Genomic DNA, 26,537 nt, shown 5'->3' with positions numbered 1-26,537 from the left:
TGTTTCACCATCCATTGATTAGTGTTAAGTGACGGTTAAATGTGATGCCGTCTCTATTTGTTTTGTTCGAATAGACGGAGACGGCATCACATTTAACCGTTACTTAACACTAATCAGTGGATGGTGAAACAGCCCCTTGACTTAATAAAGGCTTATTTAGGCGAAGTGAGGAGATGCCGCCGTATAGCCGTGGTGACCTATCGCCTCTCAAGCAGAGGGTCGTGGGTTCAAACCCCGGCTCGCACCTCTGAGTTTTTCGAAATTCATGTGCGGAATTACATTTGAAATTTACCACGAGCTATGCGGTGAAGGAAAACATCGTGAGGAAACCTGCACAAACCTGCAAAGCAATTCAATGGTGCGTGTGAAGTTCCCAATCCGCACTGGGCCCGCGTGGGAACTATGGCCCAAGCCCTCTATGGCCCAGCAGTGGAACATACATAGGCTGGGATGATGATGATGAGGAGATAATCAAACTGCGTAATCTATGCTGCGGCTTAAGGCGTTTCATGCGTAAACTCGACTTACTTATACTGCGCGAACGCTAAACAGGCGTGTGTAAGTCTTCTTACGATAATGTTCTTCACCTTAAAGCTCATGGTAAAATAAATAAATAAAGAAATAAATATCACGGGACAATTCACACCAATTGACCTAGTCCCAATTTCCCAAAGTAAGCTTAGCAAAGCTAAATATATGGTAAATTTTCAAATATAATTTCGCACATAAATTCGGTTGACATGATGATGATGACATAAATTCCCGTCCGCTTGAGAGTCCATAATAGTTCAAACTACTAGGATCTGCAACGACATTTTTGCCCTAGGTCTTATAAAATTAATAAAAGTGTAATAAATTGATAATACATAGTTCCCAATTCTGACTAGTTTTTATTCCCAGGTTCCCGAGTTCGGCGTAGGCGCACGCGTGATTTGGGCCATGTCGGCAGGCGACCGGGAGACCGAGGCGCAGGCGAAGAAGGGGGAGGAGGGCGCGGGGGGCGACCGCGACAGTCGCGCCGCTGCTGCGCTGAAGCAGTATTGGTGTGTGGGCCTGAGAGTGGCTGAACTGGTGAGTAAACACCGAAAACCATTACAGACGGAATACATTCCAGCTGCGATGTAACTCCTATCCCGAAACTGCTATCAACATGCAAACTCTACGCTAGCTGCGATTTAAATATATGGGCAGTCGTTAGTTGTAGTTACGTTGAAATTACAGCCTTAGTTCCAGACGGCTCTAGTTCTATTTCAGTCGGGGTCATTTGTAAGACATGTAGGCACCAAAGTCTCCGAGCCGCTGACTTTATGTTGGTTATATGGTTGGTAGCCTAAGTTGCTTGAATGCTCTACATCTCGCTCTACATCAAAAAAGTCAACCATGTCGTCGACATATGTCGGCGGATCGGCATATTTGGTGTAACAGTGCAATGTAAATGTTGGTGTGAGCCTTCAGGAACTGGGGCTACATTTAATTGTACTTCCGATTTCTTTAATAATAGTGATAATTATTGATATTTATTAAATTAAATTTTCGATTAACAATGAGTTATATATAGTTTGTAGAAAAAAAAAGTCAAGAGCTCGTGAAGATTGCAAGGGGAATAGGAGAAGATCAGATAGACATGGATCGTAACTTTAATCCATGCTAATATCGACGAGTACGTCGAAGATCTAAGTTTAATATTAGTCGGGCTAGTTTGAAAAGAAAGAAGAAAAAAGAGCTTTTACAGTTTACGTAGGCCTTACGCCGCTGCAGCTCAACTAAGAGCTCTAATGAAAGGCTATTTTACACGTGGAAACTTATACACTAAAATCAAAGGTGCCAACTGTCGGAACAAAAATGTGAGAAGAATAGCAACCAAACAAACGTATAAGAACCAAGACAGAATAAAGATAAACTTGCTTCAATTAATTACTAGAACTAATACGGTATTTGACTATTTTGTATATGTTTTATAAATTAAAACTACGCAATGCCTGTTATCGAATAGAAAAACAATTTAAGCTACATTTACAAATAACAAAATTATAAAGGTTTGAAATTCAAGATTAGACAGAGAAACACATACTGGCATGTGACGTCACACGCCAGTACCGCCATACTTGCTGCATAGAGAAACGCGTTTGAGAAAGAAACAGGTATATAGATTTTTCAAAAAATCACTATAAATCCAATTTTCAACCGATTTAAATTTTCTCTTCGCTAAACACTATCTGTATATCTATATTTTCATAATAATATTAAGATATGGCAAAATCAGAAGTTGTCAAATACCGTATTGTAGTTAAAACTAAAAATCATTAAATGGCTAGAGTCATCATAGGCAGGAACACAAAACAATACAGAAATATAGGACGTGAACGCCCTCACTAAGATAAAAGATCTTCAAAAAGATCGAAATTAGTCAGACCGTTCTTATAATCGCAAGTTGAGCCAGTTAATATTTTTTAGTTTTGTAAAGCATATGTATGTATGTATGTAAACTCTCTATTGTACAAAAGAAAAGAAACAAAACACAATTGAAAAACTTTGAGCATATATTTGTAAGCAAGAGCTGAAATGAAATTGTCGCTACGTCGCAACACCCGAAGGTCAGCATAGATTGAATCTACTACAATGTCAAGACTTAACAAAGAAATGCAACTAATCGATATAGGCTTACAGTTCGAAACGCAAAGCTATGGGAAACAAACACATGTCAGCAACAAATGTATCATTATGAGAAGCTAACCCTTGATTCACCTTGAGAATAGTATCCCTGTATTGCAATTAGCGGTTCTGTGTGAACTTATTGTTCGTTATGGCATCGCTAAGTACGATCTCGTAATAGCACTGCTTATGTATGAACAATGCTCTTAATTATTTATGTTAACGGAAGAGAAAGATGCGTTTAAGAAAATCACGCACGTTCCGTAAAGATGAGTTGAGTGACTAAATTAAATACAATTAAGAATAACAAACAACAACGAAAGTAAACGTAATGTATAGACATTTCTGAACTGGTATAGACCAGTTATAAAATTCAGGGCGGCGGCAGCATAAAATATATTAGATAACGAAATGTAACTAAAAATAATACACATTTCATGATTTCATGAATTTACTACTTTAATAATCTATCTTTAAAGCCGCCATCAAAACGTTTTTTCAAAAGAGGAAAGTGAAAACCGTAATTTAATAAACGTTTAAGAAAATGCCTCGAGTATTGGAAATGAGTTTGCGGTGAATACGAATATTCTGAAAGAGAAAACCTACGTTTTATGTTCGCTTTCACTAATCTGTGCAAATTTGCTTTCTGCGGTTGGTAGACGTGCACAGGATGTACTTAGAGGCGGGAAAACTGACAGATACCTAGGTCTTTCGCCGCGCTATTTATGGTTGTTCATTTTTCATTCGCTAAAAAATAATTAGGAAGCAAATAAAAAAGCATTCAATAATGCAACTATAAGGCAATTAATTTAAAATAATATAAACGCGAACGTTTGTATGGATGGATGTTTGTTTGGATGTATGTTCGTTACTCTTTCACGCAAAAACTACAGAACGGATTTGAATGAAATTTGGTATACAGGTAATATACCCTGGATTAACATATAGGCTACTTTTTATCCCGATATTCTCCACCGCTGGATCATGGGGAATAACACATAAGCTACTTTTTATCCCGATATTCCCGATATTTCAACCGCTGGGCTTAGAGTATTAAAATTTTGTATAGTTGTTCTTGACACAACCTCAATGAAGACCACGATCTAAATTTTGGGAATTCCCAGAGGAATTTTGTAAAATCCCGGAATTTTAATTGTAACTTCTAGATCGAATAGTTTAGGCGTGCGAAGCCGCGGGTAAACTCTAGTATTTAATAAAGAGCATAAATATTATGACACTTAAGCTACCATTTTCATAGCAACATCAAAAAGTTATGTGTGAATTAAAAACAATATAATAGAAAACCGACTGAGCTAAAAAACTTTCTTTCTTTCTAAAAACTAAAAATGAAAAAAAATACAAGTCTATTAATCTAGAACTCTGTTAGATATCTTAAAGTTAAAGTTAAGTAGAGTTAGTTAGTAGTGTTAGACTGGGACTCATTACTGGGAATTTTTGAGCTAGTCACAATTATTAATTGCTTTTATTGTTTTGTATGGAGTTACCAATGACATTTTATTTTCAGGTTATAACCGTGATCGCCATCGGATTAGTTACCGGAGCCCTAACATCCCCCTACGTGGTCCAATCGCGGTTGTCACACATAGCTGTCATCTTCTCTGCCTACTCAAGTGAGTATGACTGTGTAAAAAAAATGTGAAAATTCCCTTATGATTATGACACAAAAATTTACCATACAAAAAATATAAAAAAATTAGGTAGTAACTGACGCAATGTATATAGGACCCGAGTCAGAAATAAACGTTTAAAACTTAAACGTTAATAATATAACAGTTAAACACACAAACCTCAAAAATTCGGAATGATAATAGAAGTAAATATACTGCATATCAGCAAATAATAATAACTTGTCTAGCGTGAGTCGGTCTTAGGGAAAACATTTAAGCCATGTAAGTAAAATAAAATTTTTAGTTAGCGGTAATAGAAATACACATAATGTGTAACAGCTGCCTGTCTATTACGGTTCTCTAAATACAGCCCTGTGACAATACAGACAGCGAAGTAAGGTTACGTTTGTCAACCTTCGGAAACGGAACTCTACAAAACCATAGACAACCTCAAACTTCAACGGAAGGGAACACTATCAGCACGTCGAACCTATTAAGTACGTGACCAGACCAAGGCTTAGTTTGAACTTGCAATTTTATTTTATGAGGGTTACTATTTTGGGGTTGTACCATGCGTCACTCTACAAGCGTGACGTGCTACAGCTGTCTATGGTATGATTCACAGAATGCTCCCCAACAATAAAATAGCCAAGGTTGCAGCCGTTGCAGGGTCACACGATATGATCACTGAGGCATAACGCAGCTATAATGCGCTCGGACTTCTGACATAACGTACTATATTATTACAGTGTCCGCAGTACAGCAGCAGCTATTACTTAGACTGGTATAGGCCGTGAACAGAGGCGTGAGTTTAGTCAAATAAAATATAAGCAATTCGGACTTATTTAAACCTTGTATCACATACATTTAGGTGTGCTCTTTCCTAGAGGTGAAATTTTTGAATAAACTATGATACGCTCGTGTAGCGACTCCTGTCGCCATCTAGGGAGCAAATATAGAAACGCCAAATACTACTACCAACGCCTACTACGACGTACTATCAGCCAAATAAGTGGTCTATCAAATTTTAAACAAGTTCCTATCAAATTAATATGTCGCTAAAGCCGAACTTTCAAGTTGACAGACCGACTATTGGCTTTAATTGTTTTATGACATACAAATGATTATCAACATTAGGGTGGTAGACCACATATTCGGCTGATGGTACATATTCAATTTCCGACGCTCTTCCTTCGGTCTTCGGTCCCGAGGCATAACATCTGCTTGGAGACAGATCTCTATTGTAGCTTTGTAGCGTCTCCCCAAGGAAAAAAACTCCCCAATTTTATAGTATTTATCATCCAAGAACATAACCTTTCATTGGATACTTGAGTTAAATCTCATCTCAATCTTTTAGAACCTCCATTTTTGGTTGTGAACCGTAAACGTTTCCAAAATTGGCAAAACAATTCTAGTTAACGCAAACTGAGTAAAACCGTGACCTAATTGCCACAATGGTATTTGTTGTAATCATTCAATTTGCGGGTAATTGTTAAACGTCCATTGCAATTTCTATGGTCCATCTGACACGGTCGCAGACACCACAGAAAAGGCTTAAGTAAAGATGTGAAAAACATTTTAAGACAACACAAGTCTTATACATAATACATGAGCATAACAAAATAAGACTTGATGTATTTTAAGTGTCATTTCTCGCTTTCTACAGGAACAATGTGGAAAATTCAACTTTCTGCTTCTGGGCAGGGAAAGGCAGTCCAATTTTATGTATTATTATTAAATTACAGAAATATCAGAACTAGAAATTTGAAATCTACGAAAGTTTCATTCAATGTGATGATGTTTTTGTTTTACTGTTTTTTACTTCTTTCTACTTTATTTAAGTGACTTGAATTGTGACGACACCGGACGATGACTGTGAATAAAAACACAAGACAATAAGTCACACTATTTTAAAACGAAACTCTTGGTTGATCATGCATTTGATTGGTTTATTAAAGTCACAGGGACACCAACAATTCATGGAATAAGACTTTATAGCCTGAAAAGAAGAATAAACAACTATGGGAGCTTCTAAGTTGTATTTGGTTAAAATTTTACAATCACGGTTTTTCCGACATGTAAATGATGATAAGCTACGATGCGTATATATCAAAGTCAAAGTCAAAATATCTTTATTCAATTTAGGCTATAACAAGCACTTATGAATGTCAAAAAAAATCTACCACCGGTTCGGAAAAACCTCTGTTGAGAAGAATACGGCAAGAAACTCAACGAGGTATTTTTTTTAAAACAGATTTACAATATTATTAAATGATATCTATACATCACAATTATTTAACACAACTTTATTTTTAACACAGTAGGTTCGCTATTTGAAGGGATCGCTATGATATAATCATTTACTTTATAATACGCCTTAGATATTTATATGTAACTATTTATGACTCCCTTTATGTGATAATTGTCCTTCCATTTTAGCAATAAATAAATGCAAAAAGAACCCCAAAAATACCGCCAACGGCTGCTGATGCCCCAAAAAATAAAAATATTTCATTTCAAATTAAACATTATGAATCTTACTTCCAACGTACTTAATCATAATCGGTAAATGCTGCAAAAACGTAACATCGGTGTCATTGCCTTTTTACGCAATTTCGATTAGTAATCAGTTTCACTGTCAACTGGAAAAATCGGTTCCATTGAACTACGTGTGAAAGTCGTAATAATCAACATTGAAGTGTTGAACCGACAAGTAAATGATGCTCAGTTATTTATAGCCTGCAAGCAAGTGTAAAGGCAACTAAATCATTATCATTAATAAATCAACATAGCGTGTGAAAAGTACTAACGTTCCCGCGCAATTTTTTGCAGTTTATGGATTTGCATTCGATTGGAATTTTAAATTTGCCACTATAACGCGCGAAAATTTCAAATTAATCTGTGTAGTGGAAGATGTTGCGGCAATTATTTGAAAAAAATTGGCGACTGTGTTTTCATTTTAAAATTACACTGTCCTAGTTAAACTAAACTCCTTCACTAAAAATTACTCTCCATTAGATAGATATCTTACCACAAAATTAAGTACTTTTTAGTCATGTTTAAAATAGTCCATGATAATTGTTTGGTTCAACAGGTTTCATCATCATCACCGGCATTCTGATCATCGCGCGGCTGTTCGGCGAGACGGTTGGATGGAGGACCTCTATTGGTTTCTCCGTTCTGGGGGTGGTCATGTTCACTGCAGCTGCTGCAGTCATCTTTTATGGTAAGTTATGACCCTTTGCAAAAGTAGCTGGTTACTTTTGTACTTTGTCGTTTTACAGCCAGCCATGTACTTAGCGCCATACAAGATTGTAAAAAAGTAACCAGCTACGTTTGATGCTGACCGATCTTTTTGCATTGGTATTTAAATATGTTGCGTGAGATATCCCGTTCTATATTTTTATAGCCGCAGTCTTAATAAAGTTTTAAGTTAATTTCTGCTGCCAAATTAAGTATGTTCAATTTGTTAACCGGAAGACCGCTAAATAATGCCGCGGATAGAGATGTCTCCCTTTTTATAAGCGTGGGCATAAAGGATAGATACTTTAATTGGATTGGATTGGTTTGCCATTAATTGGATAAGTATACTTAAGGACAAAAAGCAGTGTTCGCATACTGTTGTAATGTTGTTCCGGTTTGAGGATAGCCGGTGAAATTTGCATAGATAGATAGAGGCATTCCACCATAGTCCTCAGGATACGCAGCCTACGCAGGGCATAGGCTATCTGTTTGGTTGCTTATATCCATAGGTCTGTTTCCACTTTCATGAGTTGCAACTGCGACTTCATCTTCCTACTTAATATTATTATAATACCTAATAAAAAAAATGTGCCAGGACTCTTATAATTAGATTCCTAAATCACTGATATGGCTACTTCTACTCAATATAGACGACGACGAAAAATATGCACAGGAATTTGGCTAGTAAATAACTACTTAGGCATCAATAATCGATTAGCATGCAAGTCAGTATTATCTATGCCTTTGAGCCCGTGCGGCGTAAGCTGGAATGCAACATATACAGACTCTAGGGAACGGTGCCAATGGTGGCATTACTTCCGTTCCTTTCTAATTTGGCCGCTAGGTTGTTAATTTATTCGTTAAACTGTTATGTTATGTTCGTCAGTATCCGGAGAATTATGGTGTTCAGGTGTTCTGGTCCTGCTTGCAGGCCTCTGCACTGCAATCCTAGGTATCGTATGTATGTATGCATACAGGGCTGATAACACTGAGTGAAAAATCGGTCCTACTCCTACATGCCTACCCAATACGATTGTCTGTGGTGTGGTACTGCAAGCCGGGGCCGCAAGGATAGAATAGATGCAAATCTATCCTAACGACGAACTTGTCATAACTTTCTGTTCTCTGTTATTTAATCCTTTTGAAGCCCTTTTTTCATTTATTTTTTTAAACTGTGCCTAATTTAAGTTTTTTTTTTATAGATTGGCATAACTCGTACTACGTCGTGGTCCGCCCCAACAAGCAAGCGTACGACCTTCTCCTCGCGTCTGGCGTTTTTGCCGTTATTGGAGTAGCTGTATTTTTGTTCCACGCCTTCTTCACTTTCAGGAAGGAAGGAGAATATTAAAGAAAAAAAAACAAAGCCTTAGCTTAAAATCTTTGCTTGCAAGCGCTAGATTCGTCTATGATGCGCTCAAGTAAAAAAGTTTTTAAAACGCTTTGCCGCTAAACGATCGCGACATGAAAAATTTGAATCTCTAATTGTTTTTTCTGTTAGCTGCCCTTTTGTAATTATTATTTAAGTTATGAAAAATAAGGAATTAGAATATAAGTAGTAGGATTAAGTAATTCTCAGTCTTGTTTTCAAAACAAAATATTTCCAGTCTTATTTTTGTAAATAGATTATTATATCGAATCTTGAGTTGTCCTGAATGAGTAGCTAATTGTTTATTTTTGTACAAAAAATACATTTATTCACGTAAATTTGACAATATTGTCCTACGCAGCAGCTCATTGGAATTTTTAAATATTCGCATGGCAGCTCATTTTCATTTCATTTAAACAGTATGTTTTTGGCCGAGGGAGTGCAAGTTAAGTTAGGAATAATTCATAGACTAATTATTGTCACTTTTAAGGAGAGTAAATGAGTTTCTGATAATTGGCAAAATAATTTTAAGTTCGATTTTTTTTATGGTCTTACTTTAAAAATATTGAAAAAATATTAAAGATAGAATAGTAAGTCAAGCATAGATAATGCTGATGATATCTTCAATCGAGGGGCATTGTACGGTATTGATTTTATGTATGATTTTTTAATTATATAATATCATAATTAAAAATCAAGTAGTAGTAGAGTCGCCTGCAAATAAAAACGACATCGCAATTAAACTATATACACTTCAAATTACGCGCGCTTAAATAGCACAGAGATATGCCACAGATTAAGTAAAATATGATAGAAAACTTTGTTTCGGTCAGATCAACTATCAAAAACAAAATTAAAAAAATAATTTTGTATAATTAAATCCATTCACGAATTTGTAACACCAATCACGCAAATTAGTATAATTTATTTGATTTAGTATTAGATTAACGTACTTTGTAATTAATAAAATAATAGTTATATAACTGTTAATACTGAAACATTCCGCTGAAACCAAATTAACGTTAGTATTTAGGTGCGTGTCGTAAAAAGACATTTAAAATGTCGAGAAACATTCAAATTTTATTGAAAATACACTTTTATATGGTTTATTACCATATATTTTTTTTTGTAAAAAATGCTGAGAAATAAAACACCTACTTTTCATTATAAGTATTATAACGCACATTTGGAATAGAATATAATTGATTAAATTCTGTTTCTTGATCTACCTTGTATATAGATCTAATTATTAATTTTATTATAACTTATAGGTTACGCTTGAAGTTTATGTTAAATAATTATTACTTTTATTGAAAGGGAGAACCAAAGCAGTAATCAGTATCCGTCCAACAGTAGTTTTAGTTTGATTAAGTTTCTTTTCATTTTAACATCCTTCTGTTGTTTCAAATCTGATTCTGTTTTCCTTCTTATTAATATAAGGGATTAATTTAGTTTATTTTTCATCATCAAAGTAAATATAATTAGTTAAGGTGTTATTTTATGTTTACTTTAACGATATATATAAATATATTATATATTACTATTAATTATTGGTCTCGCCGCAAGATTATTTCAGAAATTTTTTTTTTCACCGCTCGCTCATCGAATGTGAGCGAAAGGTGGATACAAGAATGGCGCTTGATTTCGTGGCGAGATCATTATTTGCATGTATAACAGCATACCAGGCGCTAATGTTACCTTATATATTCCACAATAGTATTAAAAAAAAGGTACCCACGACACGCACAATATTATAGTAATAATTTATTATTAATGTACATAAACATTGTATCCGTTGTAATTGTTTACTAAATAAAGTAATTGAGTATATTTCCTCTCAATTAATTGCTTGATCTTTAAAAGAAAACAATATATGCCTAACCAGACTAGACTAGTGTTCCCATGCTTCTGTCCTTTCCTTACTGTTGACTGTTGATGACGGTGAAAGCAAGATTCATGTATTCAGACGTTGTAGGTATTAACTAATTAAAGTTGGTAACAGGTAACAGTAGCGGTAGAAGGTGTTTAAATGTCAAAGTACAAGTTGAGTCAGGGTTGGGGTATCCACGGGTCCTCAAAAATAGTTTTACCTACCTTGGATAATGCATCCCAAATTCCCAATTTCAGACAATCGCCAGCGGAGTTTAAGCGTTTTTTTGTGAAAAAAAAAATGTGAAACCCATTGATAGTAATACCTGGAGTTTGTTATTTACAATGAAGTAGGTATGAATAGAAAAAAAAACACGATTATTGAGTGAAATTGTTTCGAATGTAATAAAATCTATTTCTCTCTCTATTCTATTATCTATCTATTCATTACCTATCTTATATTTTATTTCATTTGTGCACGATGCACGAATGTTTGTACGGATGTGTGTGCTTTCCGTTATGTAGGTATTGAGACAGATATTTTTTTCAGTGAACTGGGTTGCCAATCCTATTCTTTTCTTTTTAATCTGCCGCCATTCTATATAGCCATATAGCCCATGGACGTACTATACGTCCATGATGTCGTCCGAGACTCGCTGGGCTGGCCGCTTATTTCATGAGACCTGTCAAACACCATATATGTACTTATTCCTAGTAGGTATTCCTACCGTTACGTATTTAAGGCCGGCCACAAACCTAACAATTCTGTGCTGTTTTAAGTACTTAGGTACAAGAACAAAACAGAATGCGGGTTCATCATCATACACACGCCGGCCGAACAAGGGTCTGATCGGCGATGGTGTACCTACCTACATTTCATGCTGACTGGGCATTCTTGCCGACCCGGGTCGGTAGCACAGTAGGTATTTATATAAAGTATATACTGTGTCGGTAGGTAGAGTAGGGGCGAGTCTTGGTAGTAACAATGTAAAGTAAATTTCGTTTTGGCACCTCTAAAATCCAGCAAGCAGCAAAGTAAATCAAAATTTAATTGCGACCAATAAATGTAAAGCTAAGTCTATTCACTTTCGATGAATATATTGTGTATTCGTTTTTTTTTTCGTTTTGGTGGGGGCACTACCGCGCCCCTAGATCATGATCAATATCAAAAATGCTTAAGTATAGAAAATAATAAAAGAGAAACTTGAACCATTATTATCCTCATCAATAACCGTGACGATGGTGATAGTGACGAATATTTTTTCTGGTTTTGAATTTCTTGACTCAAAATTTTGACTATGGCTCAAAATTCAAATAACACTGAATTAATTAGAATCAATTTAAACCTACAAAAAAAATCATGCCGACTCATCATCATTCATCTTTATTCCATTTTGTACAATTTACGAATGTGCGCGGTTGCGTGTGCCCTCTGTGTTATGTAGCGTGTTTGTGACCGATATTTTTTATCTGTGATAGGTGTTGCCAATCTTAATTATTTAAAATTTGCTGGTCCTACTCTTGTTAGGTACATTTTGTAGGTATTGCGTTCTAGCCTTCCGATTTAAATTGTTTTCTGTGTTATTCTAGGTAGAACAGAAAAGAACCGGTAGATCTGGGGCTGTCCTAATTCTGATGATACTTTGCAGCTGTCATTTTTACAACAAAATTGGTAACCTAAAACTTTGTAGGTACTTAATCGTGCAAAAAAACACCGTAAGTAGGCGTAAACTAGGTATAATCTTAAAATTAATTTCTTATGCATATATAAAGTACCTACTTTATTTAAACTGAACATTTTATCTGACCGACTGAATGAGGTTATTGTTCATTCTTAAGACCGTGACTGTCTTGTGATTGTGATATCGTTATACTTATGCCTTATTGCTTACTACTTACGTACAACTTAGAAAACCTAATCTATCTAAGCGAAAACTCAAATAAAAACTAGCTAAGTAATTCAATCAATGAGTGAACTCTATTCAGTTTAACCAACATAATAAAAAAATACTTTACTAACTATGTACTTAACCCAAAGACAACACTAACGTCACTTTTTTTTTGTAAAACAATAATAACATAACCTTAAAATAATGATGTAATGTAATCAAAATAAATAATCAGTCAAGTCAGTCCATAGTCAGTCACAAAACGACGTTTACAAGAATTGGTCATAAAAATTGTTTTCCACATACCTTTTCAGCTTTAGCCAAGTAAATCCAGAGTTTGCGCCACGTTGAAAACTTCTTTTGATCACTGAAGTTGTACTGCATTTCTTTAGACGCATATCTTGTGCTCAATGGGGACCGATAATTGCAGTACTCGGAGTTTTGTATTTCCAACGGGGCGTCGATGGAAAACATTATGTATTAACTACTAAGTATTTTATTGGAGAATAATAACCGCTGTTGCGTTAGACGTCGCAGCTGTCAGTTTACTGAATAGAGCAGAGCAAGAACAACATAACCTATGTTGCCCGCAAGGCTGATCGAATAGCGGGAGAATTTCAATTCTGATAACAAGGTTATCGAATCGCTCGAGATGCCTGACGTAAGAATACGTTCTAATACTTACGAAATAATCCAATATCGAATAGAACTCTGAAATAACAATTAGTGCCCTATTGTGATTGCGGTAGTAAAATTGATCGGTCACTTATGTATTAATTGTATGTATAACACGACCAAGCTAAGTTTGCACCTCGCACCTAACAAGAACAGTTAAAAAATTCAAAATTCAACAAATAGGAGACGAAAATTCGTAAGACGCGTATCGGCGGCAAAGAATGAAAGCGCTGCTAATGCTAAAATTTTCGTCTCCCATTGAATTTTAAATTTTTGAACTGTTCTTGTTAAGTGGGCATTCATTTTTACTTTAAATGGCGCAAATAATTTTCATTTTTTCTGGATTAGGTAAGTATAAGGTAATTATGTAGGTACTTATGTACCTATGTATACCTACTTATTCTACTTTCTTTTGGTACGCCGGCTGGCGTCAAGTTTCTACCTCTACTTTTTATGGACTTGAGGGAATTTTAATTTTAACATGGGCATCATAAGTTGCGCGCCAGCGCAGTGTAACTCATTGACGTAAGTCGAAATTTAATTAACAAATATTTTCGAATTATAGACAGTAAATTTCAAGAAAGCACCTACACCAAAACAACAAAGGTTAGTGCGGGTTTTTTTTGCTTCTCGTATCTACAAACTGAGCTGGGCCCAATTGCATAACAAATTACAAACTTATAGTATAAGCGATTTTGTATTGTCTGACGCTGACGTAGTAAACATATTTACATGATAAACCAAGCTATTTCCAGAGGGTCTATTGCGTAACGTTTCTGACAGTCGTGATCACAATGACAGATACAAAAACTGCAATCTTCAAAACTTACGTTTGTATCTTGCAAAACCATGATATTTTTATTTATTTTGGTTGTTCATTTTGAACTAGACATGTTTTGCAGTGGAGTAATGTATTATAATGATGCAATTTGATATTATGAATTGAGAGATATTAAGGCATCAGACCCCAACATCATTCACGCAAAACAAGAGATAACAGACAACTTAATTAACTTTTAACGATAAGGGCTTATTTATGGCTGTAATCTTTACTTGTATCTAATTTTCAACACAATTTGACTAATGCTACCTATAAGTAGTAAATACGAAAGTTGCGAAACTATAAGGGTAGGTACTTGTTTAGTATACCACGGGACGGGACGTTTAGTTTGTGCTCTGCTACTTGCACTGCCGTAGACTAAATAGCACGATACAGAGCTGTTCACTCACGAAAGCGCTCCCCTCCGCATTTTATAATAGTAGTTTTAAACATACTTTCCGTACGATAAGTCTATGTGTGCGTAGCTCGAAGGTGTCCTTAGTCGCAAGCGTACCGTCAGTCACGCACACTGAGACTAAGACAACATGTAAATACGAGCTTTACTCGCGCACATTGATAATTAGCTATGGAGGGGCGCGCCTTCATGAGTTAACAGATCTGTACCATCGCTGAAGGACGGCTATTTTAAAGGCATTCAATAACACTTAAGGTCTCTCTCTACCCATTAGGCACACTCTATCATACCATGCATTGACCATAATATAGGAAAGTGTCAGGCACGGAATGTAACGTATAATAGAAAGAATAATATATTTTTACATGACACGGTGCTGTTACGGTCATGGTATGATACGGTGAGACAGTGTAATTTAATTAGGTTCCAGTTTAATTTTGTATTTTGGCTACGAAACCTAAAAAATAGTAGATTGTACAACGAGAGCATAAAACGAGCCATTTTACCCAAGACGTTCATAAAGCCACCCGAGCCAGTACGGCGAGGGTGGATAGACACGTCGAGGGGAAAATGGGTTTCATTTAATGCTCGAGTTTTACACTCTGCTTTTCACTTGAGATTGCGAGGAAATAAAATAGCAACAGTGGAAACAATTATTCACTTTCTATGTACTTTTATTTTTATGCATTATTATTTTTTTTTTTTAATTTTATTGATTTATTTGATTGATTTTTAGTTTTATATAAATTAAAAAATATTAAAGAAATATGTAGAAACTTTTTTGTTTGTGGCTGTTCACACCTGATTACCTTGGTCTTAGACGAAGATTTTTTTTATGCAGTAGAGCAGTGAGTAGAGCATAAAAAGTCATTTTATGTAGTCTAGATACAGCATAAAAACGAACTTTACGAGCATGAGAAGTGAAAAAGATTTTGTTATTTAATTTAACATAACAGTAAACCTAAAATACTTACCACCACTCTTTGTTCATTCAATCATCCATCATCAATATTTAGGATATAAAAGCGCAACATTCGGCGGAGTTCCGACCATCTCATTATTTGACCTAATCCCAAGTAGGTATCCTATACTCGTTACAGAATCAATATGGAGTTGCTTAAGACGCTGTTACTTCTAAACGTGCTAGCTGCCGTCGCCGCCGGCACTGCCCCGATCAGTGCCACTGCGCATGTTCAATGGGAAAGAAATTAGCCAATTGTTCCTAAGTTGGCTTTTCAGACATACCTACACTATCTCCGGAGATACAAATACTAAACCTCAAAGGAAACGCTCTGTACGAAAACGAACGGTCGACTTGATGGCTTGCATAAACTACTGCTGAGAGATTGTAAATTGAACAAGATACATGAACACGGGCTAAGTGGTTTGGGCATACTAGTCGAACTAGACCACGATACATTTTAAATCTATTTTCGATATGGTTTCACGGGATACCCGTAAAAGTAACAAATTTGGAGTTGAAATAAAAAATACAAAGGGACTCCAAAAAAAACAATCACCAAACACCAATATTACACTAACTTGTCAAGTGAACAGCAACCCTCTGCCTGAATTCCATTGGTCGCCTAATTCGAAGTGGGAAGTGAAATGTTACATATGCGGTGACTATCTATGTATGTCCAGAGGCGTGGAAGAGAGAGTAATTGTCAAGCTATCGACAGCTCGGAGTCCATCTGCAGTTGGAAATAAAGATGAATACCACGATTCCTGGTGATGCCTAGAAAGAGTAGCTACATTATTTCACTGCCACCGACACACATGCGTTTTCGGAACTTCGCCCAGTGCCGCTGTCATAACTATTCATACGTTTTGAACGCACATGTGCTCGGTGGCACCTGTGGAAGTCGGGTGGCGTTAAAACACCTATGGATTTGTTTTTTTTTTAATAAATCATGTTGTTTTGGGCAACATTCATTGAAGTTCTTAATAAATTCAGTGGCCTCTTTACTAGATACCATAAGGCGAGATTGTGATCAAAGGCAAGCCTATTTTGAATAAAAAATAAGATTGGCGGATTGTAAATAAAAAAAAAAATTTTTTTTCCTTAAAACTTCAATTCATCTGCAGACGAGTCTGTTATATGAAAAATATATAAACTAAATGACTTATTCTCTACAATTACAGTTCTACAAAATACTGGGCTACTCTACTGCTAGAACTAACGGTTTACGCGAGTAAAGCCGCGGATAAAAGCTAGTGATAAATAAAATTTACAACAATGCCTTTATTCATGTAATTCCATCGTTCAGTGTAAACAATATTCCAATACATCTTGCGCCATAATTTAGTAGTGACATATACTAAGATTTATAAATCAAGGCACAACAGTATATGAATAATTAAACGAAAACTCTCATTATGTACATAATTTGCAGACATATACAAGTGACAAAATACCATCTAAAAATATACATCACTTCATAATACGCAAAAAATACAGCCTATTCTTTGAGTTTTGCAATACGCTGCATATGTTGCTGACTTGTGTCTATAGCATTAATATTTAGTTGATTTGCCTCTGCATTAAAAAAAAACACCATATTTTTCTTAGCGTTTAACAATATTCTTAGAAAAATATCCAATATCCCTTCTTACTTTACTATAGTTGGGAATCTATTGCACTGTTTCTAGATACTAACAAGATCAAGTTAGGAGTCAAAGTTTTACTATCATTTCCAAAATCCTCCTTTAAAATATCCCGTTCAGTTCTTCCGTCTATTTGATTTCCAGTGTACAGCGGCAATCACACTGCGTCGTTCACCTAATACGGTTGCCGAACTTGTTTCAAACTACTTCGGCGAACGACCATCGTCTTTACATTAGTCTGTCCATCTACTGCGGAGGCCATATTAAGGCGGTGGCAGCTGTCACTCGCCGAATGCTTTACACTTTTGCGGTCGCCGCGTGCGGCGAACGACTCAATGTAATTGCCGCTTACTTTATATGGTACGCTAGACTGTGGATATTTAGTTCTTCTTCTGCAGTGACTTCATCATTTTCTCTAGTTCATCGCCTTCTGGAGATCACCCTTGATTTTCAGTTTGCCCATCATGAACGCTGTCGCTGGTTTCAGCTTGCCTTTAAAAACAGATGGCATTCACTTAAAACTAATATTACGAGTGCTACGAGGAAGTGGAACCATTTTACTGTTTGTTAGATCTTCACAATAAATATTTGGATTTAATTTTAGTAATGAGGGCTACGGCATAGATGTCGCTAGCGTCACTGCTTAAGTGACTAAGTAAGAAACAAACAAGCTGAGATATGAGGTGCATAGGGGAAATTCGTGTCGGTACCGTTGACCATCAGTGGTGTAGCGGTATAGCACGCGGTACGGATTACCGAGGACCTGGGTTCGATTCCCAGTGATGGTCTTATTTTTCTGTTTTTTCTGTGCATCTATATTTCAGTTTGTATTTTCAATTTAGGTTTTACGGGATGACCGTAAAAGTAAAAATTTGGAATTGAAATAAAAAATACAAAAAGATTCCAAAAAACCAATCTTAATTTTAGTGTTGTTAAGTGGTAGCCCAAGTGACTGATGCTACAAGTGAGCTTTTAATTTAACCAAAAAAGTTTGTGTGCTTATCATCAATCATCATCAGACCTACGCGTCTGTTCCAGACGAATTTTGGCGTGGCGCCTGTGCACAACGTCTTTGGTGACTGACCAGACCGATGCGAGAGCGACATGTAATTGTTGGCGGAGAAACGCACGGATTGGCGCGGACGTGTATTAGAGGCCTGGCTCAAGGCACTTGCTGACAAGAGACAAACGACACCAAGGCGGTTCTGCACCAACATCCGCAGATTTGTCTTATGTGCTTATACAGTATGCATATACAAGTTGGCTTGGAATAATCAATGACAATAGGGCCACAGCACTGAGTTTATTTATTTGGGAAACAAACAGCGTATATAACATAGTTGAATATAAATATAACCCGTGAACAGTGTCTGCATTAATGCCGTTGCTTGATACCAGGGAGAATTTGCAGTATTAGTTTCTGCAGAGCCGTAAGGCGTTTACATTCCATGAATATGTTGCTCTATTAATAAAAATATTAAAAAATATATATTAAAAATTTAAAAATATTAAAAATTAAAAAATCAAAAAACTCGACTGCCTTAAAAACTAAAAGAAAGAAAATAAGTCTAGTGGTCTAGAACTCTGTCAAGAAGCTCATTTAAGGTTCAACAGTCGGGATCCATTACCAAGATTTTTTGAGTTGGTTACGATTTGAAGGGTCCCGACTGTTGAACCTTAAATGAGCTTCTTGACAGAGTTCTAGACTACTAGACTTATTTTCTTCCTTTTAGTTTAGGCAGTCGGGTTTTTTGATTTTTTTAATTTAATATTTTTTATTTTATACTTTTTTGATATTTCTGTGAAAATAGTATTAAAGTATTATAACCCATATTTATTTAGAATGGGCTAATTATTAGCTTTCATTTGATACCCATATTGTTACAATACCAAATTTTTTTTTTTCATTCCTCCGCCATATTTTTTTCGCAGACGCCATATTGAATTTTGATATAGCCTATGTCACTCCGGCAGTTATGACGAATCCAATGATACCTCATATGTTAAATCCGTCTAGCCGTTTAGGCTGCAGCGAGGACCAAAGAAATGGACAAACATACCCACATACATACATACGCTCGAAAAACATAACCCTCCTTTGGGCAGTCGGGTAAAAATGGTGGTTATACACCGCATAATTTTGATTTCCGTTAACTGTAAGAGAATTAACAGATCAAATGAAGTTAATTTCTCCAAGACACTAGTGGCCTAACTCTTACTTAACCCTTACTCTTACAAAATTTCAGCTGCCAGATTTGGTACATTCAAGGATTTTAAACATTTCCTTATCTATCATTGTAATAAAAACTAGACTAGTGTATTTTAATACAGAAATGTAAATGTTTATATATTTTAATGGGAGAATTTCAATATTTAAGACACCAGTTTGGTTTGTTTACATTTAGTTAAATACCTATCCAAACCAAGTATAATTACCAGGTAGTTTCTATCAGTGAACTGAGCCCTCTGTCGAAGTTAACGGAAGTCGAGAGAAACACAGCGTATATTAAGATGATAACGATGAATCTTAGTCTGATTGTTACCAGCGAACATATCGGCGAAGTTTTTCCCATCCATGGTGAGGGTAGCATCAGGTGGGTTCTTGGGCTCTCCCTGGCCGCACGACCCGTCCCCATTCTTCAGGTCTATATGCCACACGCCTTCTTCCTTGCCTGGAATACACGAGTAGGTATTCAATGTCATATTAGAGACAGCTTTAAGTCTGACGCACATGTAACCACTTGGCACAGGCCACCAGCCCTCTATATCACAAAAGTTACATACAAAAAAAAATATACATTTCATACAAAAAATTACAATTATGTAGAGCCTGTTGCCCGCGTCTCCATCTACGTAGAATTCGTTTATCTCTATCCCAGGTGGCCCATGCCATTTTCTGGATGTCCTTTCCCGAGACTCAAACTATCTGTATACCGAATCACCACATAGCAGCAACGGCTCAGTACTTCCGTGGTGTCAGCGCGACTACGGCTGGGCGATAACCCTTTTAGTCCAGCTGACGAGTTCCGGTACTCGTTTAATTTTTTTTGTCACTGCATCTTAGATTAGGGCAATCGGCAATAACTTCCACAGCCGGACATATTGCGTCCCGTAGGTACTCCTAATGTTGAGTTATACCTACCTAATTTGCTATATGTAGACGGTGCGCGAGTCCGACCCGCACTTAGCAGTTTTTAGGGTTCCGGAGCCAAAATGGCAAAAACGGAACCCTTATAGCTTCGCCATGTCTGTCTGTCTGTTCGTCCGTCCGCGGCTTTGCTCAGGGACTATCAATGCTAGAAAGCTGTAATTTTGCACGAATATTGTATGTAAACTATGCCGACAAAATGGTACAATCAAAATTAAAAAAAAAAAAAAATTATTGTACCTCCCATAGACGTAAAGAGGGGTGATTCAGTGATTTGTTTGCAAAATATTCAACTGTAAAGTGCAAATTTTTTATTAAAATCGAGCTCCCCCCCCCCCTAAAATCTAAACCGGTGGGTGGAAAAAATTAAAAAAAAATCAGAATTATTAGTAGTTTCAGAGTAAATAGCAGCCTAAGGTATAAAATATACCTACACTTGGAAGATTCCGTATAAAATACGAAATCCTTAGAAAAATATTACTTATTTTTTTCGTAATGGCTACGGAACCCTATTTTGGGCGTGTCCGACACGCTCTTGGCCGGTTTATTTTTTAAGTAAGAACTTGCTGGTACCTTTATATACCAGTAACCCTTGTGTTAGTGCTTATGCACCTGTGACACATTGTTATAATAATGTTTTCTGTAACACATTTGGAATTGGTTTATATTTAATAAAAATGAACGTACCCGCATTCCTAATAATTCAGTAGGTGTCTATGGGCGGCGACGATCGCTTACCATCAGGTGACCCGCCTGCACTGCCAGCTTAGTAATATTCCTGATAGAAAACCTTGAAAGCATACCTGATACGTTGAACTGGTAAACGGCTTGTGTCTTCTGCACCAATTCGGGCGATAGACTCTTTCCAATGGCCGCAAACAGAGTGGGAATCTGACCCTTAGGTTCACCCTTCTATAATTTCAATAACACATTAGTCAACTTTTGTCACTATTTGGGGCCTTAACACACTAGCTTTTATCGCGGATATGAACTATCGTCCCTTACGCACACGACTGGTCAGAGAGAGAGGGACATATGATTTGTGATCACGACAAAAACCAATGTGCTTGACCCAAAGATTCAGAGCGGCGTAGATGATCTACCGGCTGTTACACTACGTGATAATAATAATTATATTATAATTACAAAAGATTATGTGAAACTTTTAATGACGGTTTCTTGGCAGGCGAAATATTGCTAGATGGCGTTAGTATCGTGTGGGTCGTTAGACTTTACTCTTGTTTGCGATTGGCTCATTTAGTTATCCAGCCACAAATGTGACGCAAATGTGAAAGTTGTCAAACGGACTTCACAATACTTAGCGTCAACCTGCCAAAGCTGTCACCAAAACCCTCATTGTAAACAAGACTTTGCTATGATTATTAATCGGAAGTAATCATTATTTATTACGGCCTATTAAAACTGGCCGTGCAAAATTCGAACTTCGTGTCTTGCCGTTCCGCTGACGCTTATTATTATTTAACACGAGAATGAGAGATACGATACGAAATTCCATTTTCGCATCGCGTGCAAGTATTTTGGAGCTTCTTCGTTTCTACTCTACCTATATCGTATCATACACAAATAACAGAGAATACCTAAACTATAACAAACATACTTAGGCCACACCATGCATTATTTTTAACCTCTCCAGCGCCAAAAACAAACGAAGTGACGTGCTCTGTACGCCACAGAAAAATCAGCGACAAATCAACTTGATTTTTAATTCCATTGTAGAAGGATTAATTTAGAGTTGAATGTTAGTCATGTATAATGACAGTGGCGTGTGAGGCATTCCATTGGCTGTCACGACTGGATGACTCTGGCGGTGAAGAGGTTAAATATCTTATAGTCTCCGCGACGTTAACTGGGCTCATAATTAAATAAGTTTAACAATTTTTTTTAACACATAAAACTACTGTGAGATTCAGATCCGATATAGTGAACATAATCAGATTACTTACGGTTTCTACAGCGTGTATTTTTGATACTACCTCAAACTGTAACCAGACGAAGATTTAAGTGCTGTGAACCGATATCAAAACAAATTGTTAATTTAGAATTAACTATTAGAGCGCAATTAATTTTTGAAATATTTTCGAGCAGCAATGTAATGCGTACAATAATTTGATAGGACAGAGAAGCGTTCTGTGACAGCTGTACGTCACAAAGTGCAACATTTTGAATAAAAACAAAGTTGTATCGCGTACATTGCGTGCTAATTAGTTTAGTAAGGAAAATAATAATTCTAGATTTTTTACTAAAACATAATAAAATGTGATTATTAGGGCCTACACTAACTGCCCTTAAAGTTTGAGGTAGTATCAAAAATACACGCGTATATCACTAAGTTAAGCACATGTGTGGACCAAGTGTTACAAACTCGATAAATAAAACTAGAGTTACATGTTTACACTTCACGCTATTTATATAACGATTTGATTAATAATGCATTATTTTTGAGGATGGCAACACGTACCTGATGATACGAGCCACGAGTCGGGTTCCACGTACGTGTATCTCTAGTTTAATACCAAGGCTTATGCTTCTCAAAACATTGATAAATATATTTATAGTAGATTATTTCAAGCCAGTATCAGACATGCTTACATTATCATTTTACTGTTTTATCAAATGTTTATCAAAAATAGTGAGAAAGATTGGGGGCAGTAAAATACTTATTTTTATCATATTTATCTGTAATTACTATATTAGTCGCATTGTATCGGGATTCAAATGACAGCTGTTACCTTCTACCAAGTTTCATAGTATAATACTAGGTACAGTCGCCATTTCGGAGCGGCCAAGATGATCTAAAATATCGATACATGAACTCTAATACCTTAATAATAGGGTGCATGTTTCGATATTTTTGATTACCTTGGCCGGTCCGAAATATCTATGGCGACTGTACCTATTATCTTTTGGTCATTTTTAAAAGAGTACAATGCGCCAAATGCCCGTTATCAATAATAAAAATGCTATGGAGTACGACAATAAAGAGTAGAATTTATAAATTAAATGTGAGCGTTGACGTACACGTATTACTTTAATATAGTTAAATCTTTTAATTGAAATCTTTAGTTCCTCTTTCATCAATTTTCTACTATTTATTGTCAGAAATAAACCTGAGTAGGTTTAAGGATTAATTTTGTTTGAACTAGTACCTTTTCAAATACTTTGTTATTATTATGCATCAAACATTTTCTTAATTTCGAGTAAACCGAAATGTTCATGTGATGGTTTCACGAAAGTATTAACAATATTATTAAAGTGTATTATAATACGTAAGGCCGTATGATATGACAAGTTTTAGTTAAATATAAATATCTGTGAGGCAATAGGGGTCGAGGAAAAAAGCTTCAGGTGTTACTTTGCGGAGGTTATCAATGAACTACAACTTTACACCTTAATCCTCTATCACAAGATGCAAGCCAAGTGGTACAGTCAACGTCATAAATAAGTGATCACTTTTTTACCTTGTCAATTTAACGTCATGTTTGAAAAGCCATACGAAATTGTGTAACGACTGAAAGCGACAAGGTACAGAAATTATCATTTATTTATGACGTTGACTGTACCCGAGAAGCGAGGTTGTAGTTCATTGAGGAATAAACTTAATAATAAAACATAATTTTTATTGCCTGTTTTAAAATATAGTCTTTGTTTAAATTTGGAATATTTTCACACCTTCTTTGCGGCCTGGCTGGAAGGTGATCCAGGGACGTCCAAAAAGAAATCGGGCAACAGATTATCTATATTACCTGCAAACAAATAGATATATCCAATTTCAAAATATTGCTGCTTTTTAAACTTTATGGACGCCACAAACATAAAACGATAAGTTAAACTAAATTAGACAATTATGTCAAAATTCCCATTTTATGGCAAATCTAAATATTTATTTTTATCACAAAACTATTTGCTCAATTTTATTTCCTTTCCCGAGGGAATCGATTTCCAAAATAAAAAAATGAGGCGAACTATGTAGGAGTCATCTTACCGTAAAAACTTGCACCTATCTGTTCTTTAACCGAAATGTGACTTAAATAATGTTACACACATACAACGTAACAGGGTTGCCCAGCTATATCTTGCCTTATGTAAATACCTATTCATTATTTCAATATCAAATTCTTTAAACATTGCATTAATTTGCCTGAAAGTAAACGCATCTGCCCCTGAGCCTTTCGCCATTAATTTCACGTTCAGGTGCTTAACACTACGGCAGGCTGAGACATGGCAAACCTGCAATGATCCTCTCTATTTTATTTATAGTTTCACTTAGTTTAGTTTCCAAGAAATAAGTGTACACAACAAGAAAGGTTTCGCTGGCTATCAAAGCGGCGTTGCATGCCATAATTATGTGTAATAATTTTTAAGTCACAGTTCGACCAACGAACAAATAGGAGCAGAATCTTACGGTTGGACGTTAGGGTATTAATACTTATGAATATAAACCGCTATTAAGAAAAGCATTAACTATAATGTAAGCCAGTATAATGAGAACGCTAGTTGAGTATGATGAAGTGAAACGATGCAATGACGTACGAAGTGAATTAACGCATGTTAATTTGTCAAGGGCAGACCTCTTGAGGGGAGGTTTGACCTTAAAGGGGCCTAGTAAGTTATTCTTTGAGTAAAACAATAGACTTTTTAATTATTTAATTAAATATTGAACACAAAAAATAACAGCCTAGTTTGACAAATTAAAAGTAAAAGTATTACGAGAATCTCAGGTAGTGAGTTCAAGAGATTTTATTGAGAGGTGTTCTGATTATTCGGTCTCACTGGCCTTACACTTCCCTGGAGTCGGAGAGAAGAACCCGAGCGAAGAGGCTGGCCACAGCAGGGGGGCCTGGTCCAGCTGAGTGGTCGTCGGTGCCGAGGTCAAAAGGGGCCTTAGGGCGGCCAGGACGAGCAGCCTGGACAAGTGTTCCACGCAGGAGCGATCAGGGTCTTGGACGAGCCAGGAAGGATGTGCAGTACTCCGGAAGTTAAGGCCGTCAGGGCTTAGTGTCAGGTTAAAGGAGCCGCCTGAGCCGTGAGAATTGTAGCCGACGGAGACTTTGAAAGTTGTACGAAGGTTGTAAGCCGTACAAAGGGTGTGGAAATGTGAAGCCGTACGGAGGTGCCTCCTGTAATTAAGGTGGTGTCAGTTGTGATCCAGTGCTGGATTGTTTGCCAGTCACTCCTCTGCAGCGATGCCCAACTCTTAGGGTGTGCTGAATTGCAGTGAGTGGCAAGGACAATCATACGGAGTTACAGGCAGGCAAAGGAAAGTGATTCTAGTTTTATATAATTATTTTAGAAACAAAGGTAAAAATAATTAGCCTAAGTGACCGTTAAAATTTGAAATACAACAGTTCACTAAATAACCGTTTAGAGGATTTACATTTGAAATTAAACGTTACTTAGCTGAGTTTGAATTTATTTTAACACCGGTACGCATCCGTTGCATAAAGTAATAAGCATTAACATAGTTCTGAGTTTATAACAACGGATGAGAGAAATTAACAAGTGTTAAAATATTAAGTATAAGAAATGTTTGAAATAAAGATTCCTGCCAGGGGAAGCCTTCCTTCAATTACACAAGTTAAATTATAAGAAATAATATAATAAATACACAGAAAAACACAAAAGTTAAATATCGGAGAACTTACCAATCTGGGCGTATGGAGCTTCGAGAGAGCTGTTTAGTGTAGTATGAGCTGTTGAATGAGTGTTTTACAGCTGTGCTTCAGCTTTTAAGGCGAGAATATTACAGTTAGAATTCCCCGGTCACAGCTGATCGACAGCACCCCCCTTGGCCGACAAAAACGGTCAAGGGTGAGTTGGTTATAGATAATTTTAGTCGTACAAACTCGTGTAGTAAATGAGTGTAATAAAATGCCTACTTTTATAAAATAAATAAGTAACTAATAAATAAAATTAAATACATATTATTACGTAAATAAATAAGTCAAGAGAAAACTACGGTGGCGACCTCTAGAGTTCGTCCGCCATTCTGTCAGAGATTCCCTTATTGAGGAAAGCGCCATCTAGCTTACACTGAGCTAACTAAGATGTCAGCGATCGCCTATGTGCATTGTGACAGTACGCCCGTCCCTCCAAAAGAAATTTGAGCCTCATAGCAAAATTTCGATAAAAAAAAATACACTATGACATAACGCTTACATACGTCGTCTCTTCATACTATGATCATACTTCTACTCTCATGGCGGT

At 36.3% G+C, this 26,537-nt stretch overlaps 2 protein-coding genes and 1 pseudogene across 2 annotated transcripts in view; 1 reads left to right on the top strand and 2 right to left on the bottom strand.

Moving 5' to 3' along the window:
- Nucleotides 1-10,719, top strand: part of LOC141429241 (uncharacterized) — a 48,221-nt pseudogene extending 37,502 nt beyond the window's left edge.
- Adsl (adenylosuccinate lyase) overlaps nucleotides 1-13,210 on the bottom strand; it is a 54,976-nt gene extending 41,766 nt beyond the window's left edge. Inside the window, exon 1 of the mRNA XM_074089494.1 lies at nucleotides 12,954-13,210. Coding sequence (XP_073945595.1) covers nucleotides 12,954-13,121 — 168 coding nt within the window. The 5' untranslated portion in view covers nucleotides 13,122-13,210. The remainder of the gene's footprint in view (nucleotides 1-12,953) is intronic.
- Nucleotides 13,211-16,782: 3,572 nt separating this feature from the next.
- LOC141429237 (hydroxysteroid dehydrogenase-like protein 2) lies at nucleotides 16,783-24,161 on the bottom strand. The gene is made up of 4 exons (XM_074089512.1): nucleotides 24,003-24,161; nucleotides 21,116-21,224; nucleotides 19,708-19,836; nucleotides 16,783-17,656 (listed from the first exon to the last, which is right to left on the bottom strand). The coding sequence occupies exons 1-4, from the start codon at nucleotides 24,144-24,146 to the stop codon at nucleotides 17,580-17,582; spliced, it is 459 nt and encodes a 152-aa protein (XP_073945613.1). The 5' UTR covers nucleotides 24,147-24,161; the 3' UTR covers nucleotides 16,783-17,579.
- Nucleotides 24,162-26,537: the final 2,376 nt, after the last annotated feature.

This window comes from Choristoneura fumiferana, chromosome 6 (genome assembly GCF_025370935.1).
Source record: "Choristoneura fumiferana chromosome 6, NRCan_CFum_1, whole genome shotgun sequence".
In the NCBI taxonomy this organism is placed as follows: Eukaryota; Metazoa; Arthropoda; class Insecta; order Lepidoptera; family Tortricidae; genus Choristoneura; species Choristoneura fumiferana.
This window is presented reverse-complemented; position numbering and strand designations above follow the sequence as displayed.

Coding starts and splice junctions, on each gene's coding strand:
- LOC141429237 (XM_074089512.1), bottom strand. CDS start 24,146: ATGTTTGTGGCGTCCATAAAGTTTAAAAAGCAGCAATATTTTGAAATT. Junction 21,225..24,002: donor CCAGCCAGGCCGCAAAGAAG/GTGTGAAAATAT, acceptor TTGAAATTATAG/AAGGGTGAACCTAAGGGTCA. Junction 19,837..21,115: donor TTACCAGTTCAACGTATCAG/GTATGCTTTCAA, acceptor CGTGTATTCCAG/GCAAGGAAGAAGGCGTGTGG.